General features: G+C 38.6%; 1 protein-coding gene across 1 annotated transcript in view; it reads right to left on the bottom strand.

Moving 5' to 3' along the window:
* Positions 1 to 17,606, bottom strand: part of nfkb1 (nuclear factor of kappa light polypeptide gene enhancer in B-cells 1) — a 32,651-nt gene extending 15,045 nt beyond the window's left edge. Inside the window, exons 1-5 of the mRNA XM_061048603.1 lie at positions 17,351 to 17,606; positions 16,256 to 16,299; positions 15,043 to 15,121; positions 8,852 to 8,898; positions 8,228 to 8,326 (exon numbers count right to left, since the gene is read on the bottom strand). Of these exons, the coding sequence (XP_060904586.1) occupies positions 8,228 to 8,326; positions 8,852 to 8,898; positions 15,043 to 15,121; positions 16,256 to 16,294 (264 nt within the window). The 5' untranslated portion in view covers positions 16,295 to 16,299; positions 17,351 to 17,606. The remainder of the gene's footprint in view (positions 1 to 8,227; positions 8,327 to 8,851; positions 8,899 to 15,042; positions 15,122 to 16,255; positions 16,300 to 17,350) is intronic.
* Positions 17,607 to 18,868: the final 1,262 nt, after the last annotated feature.

The raw sequence follows: 18,868 nt of genomic DNA, 5'->3' as shown, positions 1-18,868 counted from the left end.
CTAAAATCATAATCACGTTTCAATCTCAAATGTATTAATAGGAGTCTGGTGTGGAAAGTGTAACCCGCTGGCTGTATTATGAGATGTAAGTTTTGTAACATCAGATAGGTTAGATTGCTCCACAGATGACTAATAAAGAGAACTGATTCAAAGCGGTTTTTTTTCTCTGCTGTGGTTTTAGAAAAACTTTCTCGTCCTGACTCAGGTGACTCACAGCTTCCCTCCCTCACAACATCGCCGAACATCAGAGATCTTCAGAGGCCGTTGTTGACTATTGCTCTGTCATCCACCTCATTGTAACAGCTCAAATAATTAAAAAAAACCTTTAAAGGTGTGAAACTCAGTATAACTGGCTCCAAAGTAGGGTTGCCTGTTTAGATACAGCACAGCGACAAAAAAGAAGCCCTTGCACCCAATATTGGGCAATTCTTGTTTTTAATTACTCAAAATTAAAAAATTAAAAACTGAACACTGTCTAAATTGCAGTACCAAAATCGTGCCAGGGTTTTTGTGCAACTTAGACATTGTTTGTCTGCAATTTTTGATGGATTGATCCACTCCTATGTACCTGTTTCATGAAATAAAATGTAGTTTTGGTAATCTTCAATACTGTCGACCATTAAAATAACAGAGGTTGTATCGTTTTAGACATTGGGGTATCTAAAAATTATTGAAGCATTAAAAATGTTGACAGCCTTCCACAGCAAATTTAAACAATATTTTTTTTTAAATAGAGATTAATTTTATGTAAACTTAATTTTCTAATGTGTTTCTTTCTGCTAGTTTAATTCCTTTTCTCCTGTTGTCTCTGGAATGTCTCCCTCACTGGTTTTCATTTTATCTCATCATTATTTCTGCATTGGTCTGAGCTGTTTAACATAAAGGAAATCACATTTACATAAAAAATACTTTCCTCCTGTTCCTGCTGTGTGTGTTTGTACTTATTGTACCTGCAGGTATTTGCCTGCAGGAACGTTGCAACTGTAGATGTAAATTAACTTTAGCCCACTTCCTCTTCCTCGTTCAGCCGGCCAATCGAAACGCTCTGGCACAGAAGCTGAGTTCCTAGAAACACGGCGAGAGTCGGTGTTTAATGGTTTCCTGACTCGAGCATGTTCACATTAGATTTCTGCTGTGTTTCGTATTTTAGGCAGGTTGAAACAAACGGGTGGAGTCTGCAGAGAGGAAGTCAGTTTGTGAATGTGATCGGTTCAGATGCAGGAAAAACAAATCTTAACTTAGGTTTCTGCAGATACCACAGTCTGCAGGATCGAGTATGTAGATGCTAACATGAAATGTTTTAGAGGGTAAATCTGGGAATTTGTAAACCTGGGCCCTATTTTTACATCTTTTAGTGAACTATAATAAACTAGTTGCCAAAATAGCCCAGTGCTGCAAACACTGTTGACCCAGGTGCAGCTCATGTTAGCTCAGCAGACCGAGGAGGAGCCGCTCCATCCAAACAGACTCAACTTTATTTCAAATCCCCACCAGCTTCACTACCTGTAAGCCAGAACTAAACAGATTGATAGCGAGGTATGTTGGGGATGACATGCTTCATATCAACTGTGGATTCAAATGCCTTCAGAGAGCCACACCTCCATATTGGAATTGGCTACAATGTTATATAAAAAACGTTGAGTTCTCTTGCAATTCTCTGCCAACATTGCGGGTTAATTTCTACACTTGTTGTTGAAGAGCACTTTGGGTAATGTAGTAAATAAACAAAACTACAAGTAGTTGTCGTCATTATTCCAGAAATACAAATTAAACATCACAGCCACCAAAGACTGTCAGTGTCAAACTTAAAGGACTATATGTTGGCCCACACCTCCTCCTCCTCCTCCTCCTGTTGTATCAGTCATTCAGCCCATCCTCTTACCTTGCCCCACCTGCTTTTTCAACATGCTTACAGTCACAAACCAGGTTGAACTTACAAGCCGTTCCAACACTCCTGTCAAAATAATTGGTCTCCCCACTCCCAACCTTGCAGCTTTGAACAGAAAGGCTATCACACGCATTGGCGTCACAATAGAACAGGATATCACAAACCCACTAAAACAGCACTTTACTCTTCTGCCCTCTGAGTGAAGGTACAGAGCACTGAGGTGCAGGAAGGCTCACTTTGGGAAAAAGCCTGATCCCTGCAGCCATAACTGCCCTTAAAAACAGTCATTGTTGAATCGGCCGTGTGTGCTGTACTGTCAGTGTAATGTGAAATGTAAACTTTTGTTTTACTTTTTTTTTTCCTGTGTTGTAACCTGTTCAGTGCTGTGATGAAGAATTTCTCCAAAGGGTCAATAAAGTCTGAGTCTAGACTTTGGATCAGCTGATCTACTTTTTCCTCTAAGCTCTGCATCACTCAACAGTCTGTGTTACATTAAGTAATCTGTAGGTCAATATAGAGAGTTAAAAGAAAAACATGAAAGAGTTTTTAGCTGCAGTGGGAGCGCTGACAAGTCTTACACCTCTAAATGTTAAAAACTTTTCTTTTTAATCTCTGAGCCGAAACTCTGTACCTCTAGAGACGTGACGCAACTCCACTTCCTTATAATTACATGTGGGTGTCAATGGAGGAAATTCCCAAGAGACATGAAACACAGCCTAGGCGTGTGTGCATGTGTGTGTGTGTGTGTGTATGTATATGTGTATGTCAGACAGTATAAACTGGGACAGGTCCAGGCCAGCAGGAGACTCTTTTTCTACAGAAGAGATATTTCACTCCAGAAAATCGACTTGTGTCTGAGTAGACATGTCTGCCACAACTGCAGAGATCCAACCTTTTATTGTCACCCTGGGTTTTTCACCAGCTAAATTTAAAAACCTGTACCTCAAAATGATTTAATCCCCCGTCAGATCAACAGTACTTTAATGTCCCAAAGAATTCATGAGCCGAGACTTTTTGGATATCTGTCCGGTTCTGTTTGATGTCCAATAAGTGTAATTATATAAGCCTGCAAAACTTGAACTTTTGATTGAATCAATTAACCTTAAGAGTCTTTAAGTGATTAATTTGTTTACAGCAAAAATTTGAATTCAACATATAGAGAATAAAGTTTGAAATATTTATTTTCCATAAAGAATGATAAATATAATAATAGTATAATATAAGTCAGCAGAATGTTATGATACACTGATATTTGTCAATAACGTGTGTTTAAACGATACAATCCATTTTAATGATGGATAGTATCCAAAAATGACAGATGCTTTGAAATAAAACTACATTTAATTCACAAGACAGCCTAGGAGAGGAATTAATCGCTCAGAATTACAGACAAACTCCAACACAAACATATTTGTGCAATATAGACAGTGTGTAGGAGACAACTGAAAACAAGACATTACCCAGTACTGGGTGCATAGAGCTTCTTTTTTAGGTTGCTGGGGTATCAAACAATATAGTTTGTTTTTTACTAGCATCATATCCAAGTTTCAAATTCTGGTATTGTGACCACCCTAATAATTAATGTGTTTATAAACAGTTAACTTCACTTATAAGCAGACACACTTTCTTTGACATTCAGTTCCACATTACAGATTTCTTTAGAGAAAATGATTGAGAAATTACACAGACATAAGTAAATCAGCTTCAAGCTCCTGGATATCTTCCCACACTAAAGCAGGAGATAATACAAGAACACAAACCACAGGGCATACAAATGTTTGGATTAACTGGTCCACAAGGATGGTTTTCTCAATTATTTAGAACAATCATATTTCCAACACGTTTGAACCTCATAGAGAGCCTCAGTGAGTCAGAAAGAAAGATCCTCATCATCATCCTCCTCCTCACTGGTCACACCAGAACAACAGAGCAGGAGGGGTTTTCCCACCCTGCAGCCTCCACATGCAAACACAAACGATAACATGAGCAACACATCACACACACGTGTCACACAACGACGACACAGGAGGAACACTTCCTCATCTGTTTTGATGACTTCATGGAACAAAATGTCAACAGATACTTCAGACACTTCAACGACAATTACACTTCATCTAGCTCGGCTAATATCTCGTCCAAAAGCGTCATTCCAATTCTGGTTTCTTTATCAGAAAGTTTGACATAAACAGAGAGTCCAACTGCTTTACCATAATCAAGGTGAGTTCAAAGGTTGATCATGTAAATTAATCATGTCCAGCATGTAAATAAACAACTATCTGCAAATATTGCATCACTAAAAGCAACAATTTGAGCAGAGGGCGGGGAAGCCGGAAAAGACGTGAGAAGCCAAAGAACCATGTCGACTGAAGAGGTATTACCGCATTTTGAGCTAATACCACTCCGCCTAGTTGTTTTTATTTAATTATTATAAATTTAGTATTTATTTGTATGCAAGCCTGAGACATAACTTGGGTTCGATGACTTTCTGCACCCAGTAAAGCTGCTAAACGTGAGACAACAATGACGTCACCAATAACGATACAGACACATATGACATCATGAAATATATGTGCAGGGAAGTACACCCTGGCAGTGGATTGTTGCTTCCCCATTAGCCGTGAGAGAGATCAGAATACCTACTACCTGAGCAACCAGTTTGCAACCATCCAACAGTAGCATAGCCAGGTCGCCGTCAGGCTTGCAGCCAACTGTTTCACAAAGCTCACGACAACATGACAATATAGACAATCATTTTCAGGCTTCTTGCTTAGTCACTCTCTTAGCTTCATCAATCACCGTCCTCCTCCGTCTCTTAGCCTCGGCCATCGTATCAAACATTACAGAGACGAGCTAACTGGCCTCTTTGTAGCTGAAGACTGCTGTGTGAACTAGTGCCGTAAAGCCGCACGCACTGCTCGCGAGAGATCCACCACCCGCTGCCAAAGTTACATAGTGCTATAGAAGGCGAAAGGGGTGCTCTGTGGACATGGGAGAGATTCCATTCTCTGTTAAAAGTAGTTATTGTACAATTAGGTAAACTCTGAAACTACTATTTTAAAGTGTAGAAGTTACATATTGTCGCTTTAAAGACACTTTTTTCCTGAAGAAATCATAAAACATTTCAAAATAAAATCTGATGTTTTCTATGTCTTTTAGCTTTAAGGATATTAAAATGTTACATCTGTCAGGACGTGTCTAAAGCCTGGATTCTCTAGAATCATATTTGATACATATTTTTGATAAGTAAAGTCAGAGAGCAGAGACGGAGCGTCAGACTGCTGCAGGAATCTGGGGATTTCCCATCCCTTCTGGTTTGGTTGGAACATGTGGGAGCTTCAGACTCCAAACTTAACATCAACAGGAACAACACAACGTGAAATAAAGCTCCTGTCTGTGACAGTCTGAAAAAGAGGACGACTGTCAAAGGAGTATGGTATGTTGGTCAATATAGACTACAAATCAAATAGTTTGAATATACTAAAGGTTTCCTCTCGTCTCTATAAACCACAAAACAGAACAAACCTTACCGCTGTTTAATTTTATTGAGTTATTTCACTATGATTGTGAAGACAAAACTAAGGTTTCTCATATGCTCATTTAAATGTAGTTTTTTTGTATTGACTGTGGGTGTCGCTGTGCGCCTACAGCTCAGGTATACATTTTAGAAAGTCACCATCTAAGTCCGCTACATGATTCCCGAGGGGCAAAAGGTTTTTTTTTGTACAGCACCTGATGAAGAGCCCAGTCACGCTCGAAAAGCCATAGCATCTGTGCGTCATATTTTTGACTACATTAGCGTGAGGTTACATCATCATGTCATGTTACGTCATGGTAAGTTGTGTTTTTGGATGCTCACTGCTGTGGGCTATATTTACTTGGATGGCTTTTCAAAGGCTTTAATAAAAGGAACTATATGATTGCAATCTGGTGTGGCTGCTGATCGTCTCTTAATGTGGATTGAAAACTGTGCCGAAGCGCGTCAGCCAGGTCACTCCAGGATCAAGCATCTCAGTAGCTCATAGGAGACTTACCTCCTTATACAATGATAATTTATTTTATTTGTCTGATGGAAGTGCAAAATACTTAATTTGACAGTATTTATGAGGCTATTATCTGATTAAACTCTCTTTCCACCTGAACAGACACATACCCTGACTTTGATTGATGAAGACGGAGCTACAAGGCGCTAGTCCAAAACATTTAAAACAACTTGAGGTTTACTGTGTTGTTAGACGACACTTTGACATGTGGAAAGTTTGAGCAGGGATCACAGTCCATTAATGAGATAAACTGTACAACCGCTCTGCATCCTGAGCCACAGCAGCATCCAGAGATATTCAGTTAAAGGCAGGGTTGGTCATTTTCAAAAACTAGCATGATTTTGAAAGAGTGCTCCATCTGCAGCCACCCCCATCGTGCTCCCTCAAAAGCAACGCCTCTCACTTACATGCACAAGCGCCATTGGTCCAGAAGCAGAACTCAGCTCATGCTTTAAGTGTGGGCGCGTGCATGCAAGGTGTAGAGAGCGAGCAGGAAGACAGGGAGGCGTGATTGGTTCATCTGATTGGTACCTCGTGGCCAGACATTGGTAGAAGTTTTTACAGGCTTACAACTGCTACAGATGACGGATTTATTTCATTCCTTTTATAGAGCACATTAATTATTAATTTATATCAGGACCTAAAGACAATTTCAACCAAAATCTTAAAAAGTGTATCTGGAGAAAATGACCAACCCTGCCTTTAATGTGAAGACTCAAAAAGATATGTTTTTAAGCTACTGAAGTAATTGTAAGAAAAGCATAAGTTTGTCCCATAATTTCACTGACCTTCCGTTGCTCATTCTGCCCCTGCACTCACTGCATATGATCTGCTCGTGTCAATCTCTCACAAGCTAAAGCTAATAAGCTACTTGCACAAAAATGGCAGATGAAGGTAGAATGATACAGCCAGTGATAAAAAGATGTTTCCCTAATGCTCTTTCTTAGACTCGTCCTACAGCAGTGAGGAGGCTGAACATGACTCTCAAAAATGGTTCTCCACTACTACTTGAGTTCTACTTGGACTTTATTAGTTATTGGAGTGATTGTATGGGTCAATAAAACAAGTAGTTCAGCTGTAGGGATAATAGAGGGCCATCAGAGCTAACTGTATTTGTATATGCTGCAGAAACTTCCAGAGCAGAAGTCATGTGAAGTTCAGCAGAATAATCCTGTTCTACTGCTGTAAACTAAGGGCATCAGATTCAGATAGCAATGAACTTTAACTCAGGGGAAGCAAAGCAACAAAACATTTCCTAATGCATTCTTCTTTCTAAACGTGCAAATTGAACAATTATTCTCACAGTCAAGTCAGCAGTTCCCCTGCACGTTGGGCCTTGGGGCAGAATGAGAAGCCGCTAAGGATTGAGGTTTGTTTGAACAGCAATTCTAAAAGTCACCAGGTCAACTTGAGCTTTGCGTCATTTACAGGCATATTGACAAACCACAAAAATGACATAAACTCGAGTAATACGGACGTCTTACCCCCTACATGGGTAACTTTTAATATTGATTATTGATGATGTTGATAAATACAACACAAGTCCTCTCAGTACTCTCACTGTACAGGAAACAGTGAGTGTTTCTGCAGAGACAAGTCGACCACACTGCGTTCACAGTTCTCTCTCTCTCTCTCTCTCTGCACCATCACATATATTCATCACTTCCTGGATATCATTTTTAGCCTCATCTTTTTATGCTGGCATGAAGTTTACATGTCAGCTACTATAAGTCCTGCTTTTCAACATCAAACAGGTAAATCACCTCGCAGGTCTGCAGCTGGAGAATTGAATGCGTTTGTTTAAAACCTCAAATCACCTAAACTCTGCAGAGACGACCAGGTTATCTGCAACTCATCACACCTGTACAGTAGCTGACGGGCGTATGATCTGAGAGCTGCAGACACACACAGTGTGCAGACACTCAGCACGTTTACGTACAGTTAAAAAAAAAAGTGGATTCATTGTGTTAATCAGACTTAATCTGGACTTTGACAATATTCAAAGTCAGTCTAACACACCCAGAGAATGTTTTTGGGGTTGATTTACTCTTGCATGCACTGTATACACTTCAATCAGACCCAAACTGGCCTATAGGCGTTCTGAGCATGCTCCACAGTTCCTGACCCGTACAGCATTAATGTGTAGTATAGCAGAAGTCGCTAATCGACTGCCTTTGGATATCACCATAACCTAATGGGACAGTAGTGCCATTTAAATGCCTGATCGAGCTATTTCTGCAATTTGGCTTAACTGTGTAGACAGGAAGTGTGAGATTACAAAAAAAACAGAAAGTGTTACCTTGACAGTGGGGTAGGTCTTCCTGTTCTTCTCACTGGAGGCTCCGGGCAGACCGCCGTGAGATGGACCCTCACAGCCGTACCTGAACCTGAAGCCACGCTGGAACACAAAAACACAACAACAACTCGGTCAGATAAAAGCACATTAATAAGCGGGCGTGTCATCAAAAGGGGCTCAAACATCAGCTGGTTGTTGCTGGTGTTACTTGAGATACTTAAAAGTATCAATAATGAATCAATAACATGTTGGGGTTTTTGTTGCTCTGTAAATGTCCCAAACATTTCATACAGTCATAGATTGAGGATTATCTCTGAGTACTTCAAACAGTCGTGCAAACTGTGAGCGCCACAACTAATATTAACGTGTGTTTTAGCTTTCAGTCCAGCGTAGACATGTCTTAATAAAAGACAATTTCATGTAAGACTTAAACATGATCTTTTACAAAGACATTTTAGCACATTTGAACTTTTCAACACATCAGGTGCGCGGCCTCTGTCGTCTGTCTTAATAACTGTATTCTGATGTGTTGTACGAGCTCTTGTGTATTTGTATGTATGTTTAAGTATTTTACATTGTGCTTAACTATCTGTCTTAACTGTGTATTTATTTATGATTTGGTTTTACCTGTTTTGGCTGCTCCACGATCTGCAGGGACGGTCCATCCATTGAAACTAGAGAAACAGATTCAGATTTTACATTTTCAGAGTTTAATCTGCAAATAGTATGGAAATAAAAAAAATGTGTCATTGAGCTAAAATAAAACATGTGAACAAGGACGTAGCCAATGAAAGGATCATTAGAATATTCACAGTTTTTTCCTCAGGGCGCAGGAAGTTTGAAATTAGAAATTATGAATTAAATGTATTATTTCCCTTTTAACTTTTGGTCTTTTTTATTATTTTTTCTATCTTCCTATTTGTCATCTTAAGGCTCCAATTTCTAGATGCATACTTTGTTATTCCAACTGATCATTATCTAAATATCTTTTTGTACCAATTTGTATGCAAAAGTGACATTTTTATCCAAAGAAAGAACTGTTTGTAAAACACAAACATTTTATCACACGTCTTTGCAACCATTACAGGCGCCCTGTGGGTGTCACACAGCAGCAGAGGGTGGTGTCTGTTTTCTAAATGTCATATATGTGGTTAGCATCAAACAATCTGCATAAAACGACAACAGGTCAGGGGAAACCATTTTGTCGGAGGCTTTTATCATAGATTTGGGGACTCTAACCCATGTCTGCCAACACTCCTGTTTTCTACCGTTTTTCTGTTTTGTTATTTCTTACAGGAAACTCCTGTGATTTTTTAAAAACCCTTTTAAAAAATAATCCTGATGTTTCGTTTGTTTTCTTTGGATACTAATGTTTCCAGATCTTCTACAAATCACATCACACTCATACAATTCACGACTACATCAAATTTCAGTCTCTCCGACCCCACAGCATGATATAAGGGGGCAGTAGCTCAGTCTGTAGGGACTTGAATTAGGAACCAGTTTCACTTCCTGAACACTGCCAAGTTGCACTTGAGAAAGGCACCGAACACCCACCACCTCAGAGTGCTCACTGTGGACAGCCCCTTCACTCTGACATCTCTCCATTAGTGCATGTCCATAGGATCCTGTGTGTGCATTTGTGTATATTTCAGGCTATGTGTGTGTTGCATGACTTACAGAGTGTAAAAACTGAAAATTCCCCTTGCGGGGATCAATAAAGTAAATCTTAATCTCTTAATTTGTGTGTATTTCAACCTGTGTGTGTAGCATGTTCAGCTAAAGAGTGTAAAATTAAGACAGCAGAATGAAGGAGCAAGCTAGCCGAAAATGTCAGGACAGGAAAGCGTTCCACAAAACAACCCAAATACGCCCCCAAATTCAATTAAACAATTTTAGTTTTCAACCACAGTCCACCTGGATAGTCGCCATACTTTCTGCAAGGTGTGCAGGGTAGATTTTAATAAACGGCACAGTGGCAAATATTATGTGATCCAGCATATCAGCTCCCAACAGCACAAGGGTATTTTCATTTTGTGTGGACTTCATTCACTTTTTTTTGAGCTCTCCCTCCATCCCTTCTACCACACAGCCATGGCCCAACCCCACCCTTCCGTATTTTGAAACTCTAACACTAAACTCTAACTCCAGTGTTCAGGGTGAAGGTCCTGAGTTTGACCCCTAAATCGCCTCCGACTAGAACTCCTGCAGTTACTACCTCCTTCATCATCACACTGACACACCAGCTATAGTCACAGCGCTACAGTGAAACCACAGCTCCAGTCAGTGCTGGAAGAAGTACTGAGGTGAGAGTGACAATACTAACACCAAACTGACTTTGCTGCAAGTTAAAACCCGTAAACAAAAAACAAATAAAACCAGCATCAGTCTGTACGAGAACATCTGTGCTGCTGATGTGAGACGTTAGTCTGCTGTTGATGGAGAACTCAATCACATGTGCAAATGTTCAGAGGAGACACTTTCCCCTCACCCTACACATCCGTCCTCCTGTTCTGTCTTTATTCAGAGGATCATTTTGTGGACTCAAACAGGGAAGTGTGTGAGACATAGAGACTCCTCCCAAATTCACCACAGAGCTCAGAAACCAGAACGTCATGAAACTCAGCTTTCACTCTACATCAGTTGGGGTTTAATTTCATACATATTCGATTTCTAAAGCGAAAGTTCAGTTTCAGTTGTTGCGAGGCCGAGAAGAAAAACATCCAGCATTCAGCCCACAGCAGCTGTTGTATACCGCACTGTGTTCATAAAACACGTCCACATTGTTTGGACTTTGTTCCTGTTTTTACATTTTCATAAAAAAGAAGAGGTTTGCACAGTGACGGCTTAGATGGGACAGACAGAATTTCTTCTTGATTGTGCAAGAACAGTGTTCAACATGAGATCACGTCTAAAACGTGGTCGGGTTATTTTCAGGAATGAAACAAGTGGTGACACCAACAAAGACAAAAACAAACAAAGAAAACGATGAATTAAACAGATTCAACAGAAACTCTGCCAAGCAATTTATTTTCCCTTTTTTTGTCCAGTAATATTCTTATTTGTAATTTATGTGTGACTTTTATGTGTTCTTTGGTGGGCGGTAATTATTTATGCAGACTGAAATAAACTACCTTTTTCTATATTTGCAGAAATGTCTCAATACGAACCGTCTCTAGAGATATTCAGAGTTCCGTTTCAAGTCGTGACATTTACACCCCTGTGACGTTTCACCTTCAATATGAATGTTGCGGAGGCATAATCGGGGGACAAAGTTACAAAGGTTGGGGGTGACAAAGTGAAATAACATGGATTTTAAATGTCCGACAGCCCACCCTGACATCTGAGTCTTGTTTCGTTATCATAAACTAAACATACGTTTCGTCAGGGAAGAAAAACATTCTTCATCATATTTTTTGTAAAGGATATTAACACTAAACTGTAAAACCTGAGGAGGGAGGGGCCAAAGTAAACAAATGAGCATGAAAACTAAGTGACACAAAATTATCTTTAAAATAAAAATTCATTGGATGACAACAATAACAACCAGCTCCTTTTTGGACAGCATAGACGTACACTGTAGGAGCTTTCTCTTTGTTGTTAGTTTCCTGTTTGGCAGCTGAGTGTGTTTGAATCTTGAAACTAATTTTTTTCACCCTTTTTAAAAAATATATTATTTAAAAAATCTTTTGGACAATCTTACACCTCGTGAAATTCCATTTCAAAAAGAAGTGCTGGATGTTTTTTTTTTTTGCTTTGGTGATATCTGAGGGATTCCTGAAACCTCGGCCAACTCAATCTGTTGTTTGGCCCACCCTGAGGCCTCCAACTGAAGGTAATAAAGGTGGGGTAAAAAATTGATACAGTATAGTATTGCGATATTTTGTGTGCCAATATTATATCGTCTCATGGCGGCCAAGTATCGATATTTTAGATATTCTTGTTACATTTTTAACTGCTTAAGGGGGTGCACAATTCATTTTGAACAAGTTGCATCCTTAAGAATTCATGTTAAAGTTCAATTAGACTGAAATACAGATAAAAAGACTGAAGTGAGATGAACAGACTGAGAATGATTTCTTATTTGACGAAACAGTTCTTGATTTAGTTTAGTGTAGTGGACATAATATGCAGTTAAAAAGCTTAATCGCAATATATTGTACTGCAATTCGCAGCATATCACAAAATGGTAAATAGAATCGTATCGTGTCTCGAGTATCGCGATAATATCGTATCGTGGGGACTCTGGAGGTTAAAACTAAAAGGTAAGCAACTGTGATTTGTGTTAAAGGAGTCACCCACACACCAAAGTAAAGGATGACTACTCGTAAAAAAAACCGAAACAAAGAACGCCACTGAAGCTGAACCAGAGTTTGTGCCTTTAGACACACTCAAAAAGAAGCTGGATCGGCCAAAAATACTTTTCATGAGGAGATATTAAAAAGACAAAAGGTGTCATTTCGGTGCTTCACACAAATGATTTTGGATTCAACTGAAAAACGAATCGATGGATGAGAGCGATTCAAGACCTGAGTAACACTCTAAAATACTCTCAGAAGGACATAGATGAAATGAAACTAACAACTGATGTAGATAAAAAACACTTTCAATGACTTAGAAAAACCAGAAAAAACAACTTAATTCAACTCCAAATCAGTCTGACAACCTCCGGGAGCATCTGGACTATCTGGCAAATCAAAGCAGGAGGAACAACATTATCATGAGGACGAGGATAATGCTGACTTTCCTGAAGAAGAGGGCTACACTGCTATCTGCCATGAGAGAAGCCAGAGCAAAGGCTAACGAACTTACTATGCCATAATCAGCTGTGACAGGCTCATTGTGAGACTAAAGAGACTAAAGAGAAACACTGATGGGTCATTGACCACTCACATTGAAAGACTGGTAATCACAAGACGGTCATTGAAACATGTTTCAAACTTTATGTCTATTAAACTACAAAATCGCCCATCTTAATATCTGGAGCCAAAAAAACAAGCTCTAAGACCTCGGCCGTGTGATGCAGGAGACTAATGTGTATGTCATGCTATAACAGAGACATACTTAGATGCATCTATAGAGGACTCAGAGGTGGCTATACGGTGGTATAACATACTCAGAAATGACAGAAACAAACATGAATGAGGTATAGCCTTTTACATTCAGAAACATATACCTGCACAAAGGAGAATAGATCAAGCTGCAGCTGGTGTGGAAGTACTGTGGTTAGACGTGCATCTACCTCATCTTAAACCTATACTAGTAGTAGGCTGTTGTTACAGCTCATACATACAGTATACTCATATAGAGCCCATATAGTACTTTGAGGAAATATGCACAATGCTACAACAAGTCACAGACTGATGGAGAAATATATTTTGTAGGAGATCTGAATATTGACTTTTGGTTTTCCAAAACATCTAGTATCAAAATCTAGTGATGTAACTAATGTATGTAATAAAGCTCAGATCGTCAATATACCAGCAAAGAGTTAACGTCAGGAACTCAAGCATGGCCTCGTCAAATTCGCATCGATCTTTTTTTCACAAACTCTGTGGGCACATGTTCAAAGGGAGTATCTGTACATGTAGGCTTCAGTTTTCACACTTTTATTGCACTGGCGAAGGTGACATATAAAAGACATTCCAAAAAGTAGTTTTTATCTACACATGACAAACATGCTCCTGTCAGGAAACTACGACAGCAAAAAGTTATAGAGAAACCTCAATGACGTAATGAGTAAAAAATATACAATATAATCACGATACTTGAGTTACAATATGATATTGTTGCAATTTTAAACATTTTGTGATATGCTGAGAATGGTTATAAAATATATTAGGATTTAACTTTTTTAATTGCATATTGTGTACACAAAATTAAACTAAAATCAAGAACGGTTTTGTCAAATAAGAACTCATTCTCAGTCTATTTATTTCTACGCAATGGGAATCAAGCCCACAGACTGACCAACACCGTGATAAAAGTAAAACCCTGTGCATGCACCTCACAATCTGAACTGTTGGTATTTCAGTCCAGTCCAACTTAGCTGAACACAAACGTGTACGAACGACTGAACAACTGCAGTCAATTTTAACAATGCAACTTGTTCAAATTGAATTGTGCTACCACCAGCATATTTGCTATTAATATAATAAAAATAACCATACTTGGCGGCCATGAATCGATATAATATCGCAATTCGCAGCGTAAAATATCACAAAAAAATATGTTGTATCGAGTTTTCCCCTACCTCTAGTAAAAAATATAAGGACCATTCCATCATTCATTGGTTCTGATAATGGATTTATTACCAAACCAAAAGATATCACTAATTATTGTAATAGTTATTTTATAAATAATGTGAATACCATAAGACATCCAATGTTGACAATGAATGGTAAGTTTTCTGAGTTTTGTCAAACAGTAATAAATAAATCATCAGAAAAGCAGAACCTTCGTATGGACAAAAGACAGACATGGACAAACCAGCAAAGAAGAGAAAATATAATCCTAGAGAGGCAAATGCCAAAACAAGGGTTACCCTTAGGCTGGCTTTGACCCGCGGATGCAGAGTTGGCTTTCTTTCTATTGGACAGGCAGGTACCAAACACTGGTGGTTAGATTGTGCTAGGATGTGGTAGCTTGCAGTTTAGGTACACGTAGTAAACACACATATTACGTCCTGCAGTGAGTGTGCACTTCTAGTAGCGATAAGCCCAGGCGGAGTTGCCCAATTCAAATGTTGTATTTACAAGCTACAACAAACAATGCTACTGATTCTACCTTTAATGATGGTTTGAAGGTGTGAGACTCACCTGTGCGCAGTGACGTGTTGATAGACATCACAGGATATTGTGTAAACTCCCAAGATGGATCCATCATATTGTCGAAAATCTGAGGGGGGGAATAAAACATGAAATCAAGACAAACATAACATATTTAAAACATCTGTAAATAAGGATTTCTTATCATGTTTCACTGCAGCTGTTCCAGTATATTCAAACATGCAGCACAGTGACAGAAGTGCTTTGGCTTTTACTGTTTTGAAATATGAATTGAAGACTGAGATTTTGCTCAAATCTTAAAGAGTTGAGATTTCTTTATTAACTTGTTTCAATATTCATATTTAACTAAGTTAAATAAGAAACAATTCAGAGGTAGGGTTGCTTTTTGTGTGACTTTTTACTTCCTGACTGAAGGAAATTATCCTCTGAGCGGCACAGGAAGTGATTCTGTCGCAGAGATGTTAAATTTCAACGATCAAAACCAATTTTGTCATCTGCTCAGGATGAAATAAAACGTCCTGGATCAGAAATACTTTTTCACTTATTATAATGATATATGACAACATTGTAATAATACTAATAATGCTGCATAGTTAACTTCATCATTCATTTTGTACTTGTAAATACCCCCTATTTTTATTTATCTTATCTATTCTGTTTGATTTGTATTTTGTATGACCTTCTTACTTGTCTGTGCTGCTGCAACGCCTGAATTTCCCCTCTGGGATCAATAAATCTGGGTTCTTATTTAAATTGCACATATATTTTTTATCCCTGCACGGGTTATGTACATTTCTTGTATAAGTCTATTTTTAATTGCACAGTTTAAGTTTGATTCATCTAGGGGTATTCTTTAAATCTTTTTTTCAGGTTAATATATATGTATGGGACGGGGGGGTCGGTTTTGTGGTTTAATTTGTAACAAATGTTTCATGTCATGTACGTCTTTGTAACCTGCTACTGGATGCTTTGAATTTCCCTCGGGATCAATAAAGTATCTATCTATCTATAAAGTACTAACATTACAAAAGAGCAGGTAAAAGACCTTACTCATTGCAGGCTGTGCAATATGTCGCATTGAAGGCAGCGAGCAGCGTTGAACTGCTAGTCTAACAAAGATGATTTTAAATGTATTTTAAATATGTAAAATAAATCTTTTTTTTTGTTTACTATACTATCCTATCCTATTTCCATTGCTCCTCTGCTGCACAAAGAGAAGAAGGCCATGTCCAGGTGAGTTTACCGGGATTGAAGAATGAAGGTAGTGGTCGTCTCCAGCCATGGTGTCTGCAAAGGTCAAACACAATAATTTACAACCACATTTTGTTATAATTACAAAGTCTGATGAGGTATTGAAAGTGTGTATGATGATCTGTACAGTAGACTACTCATTAGACATTCAAGTTTCACCTCAAGGTTTAATTCTACACAGTACTGAGGCAATACGCCCCCTGTAATGTATGTGTATGACCCATTATTAACAATAACAAGAATCTGTTTGAGCACTTGTTGCGCCTTGGTTGCGCGTCCCCGCATCGTTTGCACATGAACGCGCATGCGCTAAAGCTCTGGCTAACAGCTAGCAAAAATTTTGTTTAAGCTTGTGTTCCGTTTCAACGACCGTTTGTAAAATAAACAGTATCCAATGCTCACACTGCCACAACACATGTAGTAATTTAGAGGAGGACTGAGGAGCTCAATGTTAGAATGACCTGACCACCGCTACCTGTCCTTGCTAACTCGGAGCTAGCCCCTGTTGGTTGGTTCCGTGTGCGGACAACGCAACACGAAACGCCGCTGAAAAATCAGTCAATTCAACGATTCGACTCCATTCACCCAAAAAACGTAATTAACAGGGAATTGTTTGACTAATAGGAGAGTTGGACTAATCAAATGATGAATTCGGCATATGTTGAATCAACATACATGTTCGCAAAAGTTAAATATTTTAAACTTTTCCCCTGGCTTGTCCCTTCCCACACACAACCTTCAGCCGATATGAAAGCATGGACAGCGGGAGGAAATTCAGTTCTACAAGAACAGTAAAAAGGCGATAATGTTTAAAATGTAAGACGAATTTACCAGTGGATGTCAGACTACATGCCACAACTTGTATACTATTATAACACATTACGTTTTTTTTTTAATAAAGAATACTTTTAAGCGTACATTTAAAGCATAGAGTTTGGTGTGTGGTTCTCAAAGTTACCTGGCTAATAAGGAAGTGAGTAGCACAACAAAGCAAGCTGCCAACTGTTGTAACGGGTCACGATAACGTTGTAGCAATGAACACTAAATCCACAGTTAACTATTATCTAGGTAGTTAACATGATCTTACCTGGTTATAGAGGTCAGTTCAAGAGTCTCTGTGAGTCCTCGGTCCACTTCACTTCAGTTCACTTCTACACATTACCTCTTCATTCCCATGCTGAACCAGCGGATCCATTCACCAACCACACCTATTTAGTGCGTCATGACAGTTAACAAAATGCAAACTTAATTTAAACGACAGAATAATCTGATGTTTTAAGTCTGGCAGGTGAACCCGAGTTTCTCTCACTTCATAAAGTTTGATTTCCTTCCCCTCTGGAAATTCCCTGTGACGTATAGTTATCAAGAGATGGGTGAAATATGAAGAGGTCTTACTCTACTACAAAAATGGTCTACAAGTACATTATAAATTATTTTTTTTGTTTGTTCTTAATGACATTTTCCAAACACAAAACAATGTTGGGAAATTAGAACAAATTAATTCCATGAACATTAAGTAAGCTTTTCAATTAAAACACACAAGTGAAGAGCAAAAGAGGACTGAATGGAGGAAATAATTGTTGGTTGGTTTTGGATTGTCAGTGAGAACAGAGGTGGAAGCCTACTGTGTCACCGTGTTTTAGTAAAAGCAACAATACAGTGTATTTTTTATTTGTTTTATTTTTATTTGTCAATTTTATTTCATTCAAAGAAACAATAAAGTTAAGAAAAGCAAATAAACATAAAATCTCAAATTTTGATTGAAAAGGAGCAGAAAGAAGACTAATCTTATAATATCTGCCCCTCTTTCACAAAACATTAATTAAAACAAAACAGAACACTTAATTAAAAAACTGATTATTAAATTAAATTGGCTGCAGGCAAACACAGCTACTGACAGCCCCATTGTAAGTCCTCCTTACCAATTCATTATGCACCGTACAAAGCATATCACAATACATTTTTGTTCCAGCATCTTGAAAGTGTATACCATCTCTGCTACGAATTTAAATGAATTCAATTGTTTCCAGAAAACTACCAGAATAATGTAATGCTGTATAAAAAGCTGAAATTATTCCCTCTGAGGAGTAGCCAATAAATATATCAGAATCTGAAATACTTTATTTGTTTATTTACCTAAAAGTTGTATTGTTGTGCATTTTTTATTTAATGTTTTTATTTATATTTCACTTCATGAAAAAGAGTGATACACCGTGCGTACCTCCACGAGGAACACCAGAGCGCTGTTGTTGAGGAGATCATAATACGATCGCGGAGTGAACTCTCTTCATAGACAATCTTTGGTATGGTGTAAATTATAGACTCTCCGCCCTCTGCTGGCCCAAACCTTAATATTTACAGTCTATGGTTCAAACACAGCTCACCTGTTCTCACTAAATTTTACTATACTGTATATGTACAGTATGAATGATTGACAAAGAAAATGAATTGATTTTAGATAATGTTTTTTTATGGGGACCTGGTCCGCACCGAGACTTGAGCTGGCGACCCTCCGGTTCCCAACCCAAGTCCCTACAGATTGAGCTACTGGTGGTGGGGAGGGGTTTGGTGCCTTGCTCAGAGGCACCTCAGCAGTGCTCAGGGA

Source organism: Labrus mixtus, chromosome 10 (genome assembly GCF_963584025.1).
Source record: "Labrus mixtus chromosome 10, fLabMix1.1, whole genome shotgun sequence".
In the NCBI taxonomy this organism is placed as follows: Eukaryota; Metazoa; Chordata; class Actinopteri; order Labriformes; family Labridae; genus Labrus; species Labrus mixtus.
The sequence above is the reverse complement of the archived record's forward strand: the minus strand, read 5'-3'. Positions and strand labels throughout refer to the sequence as shown.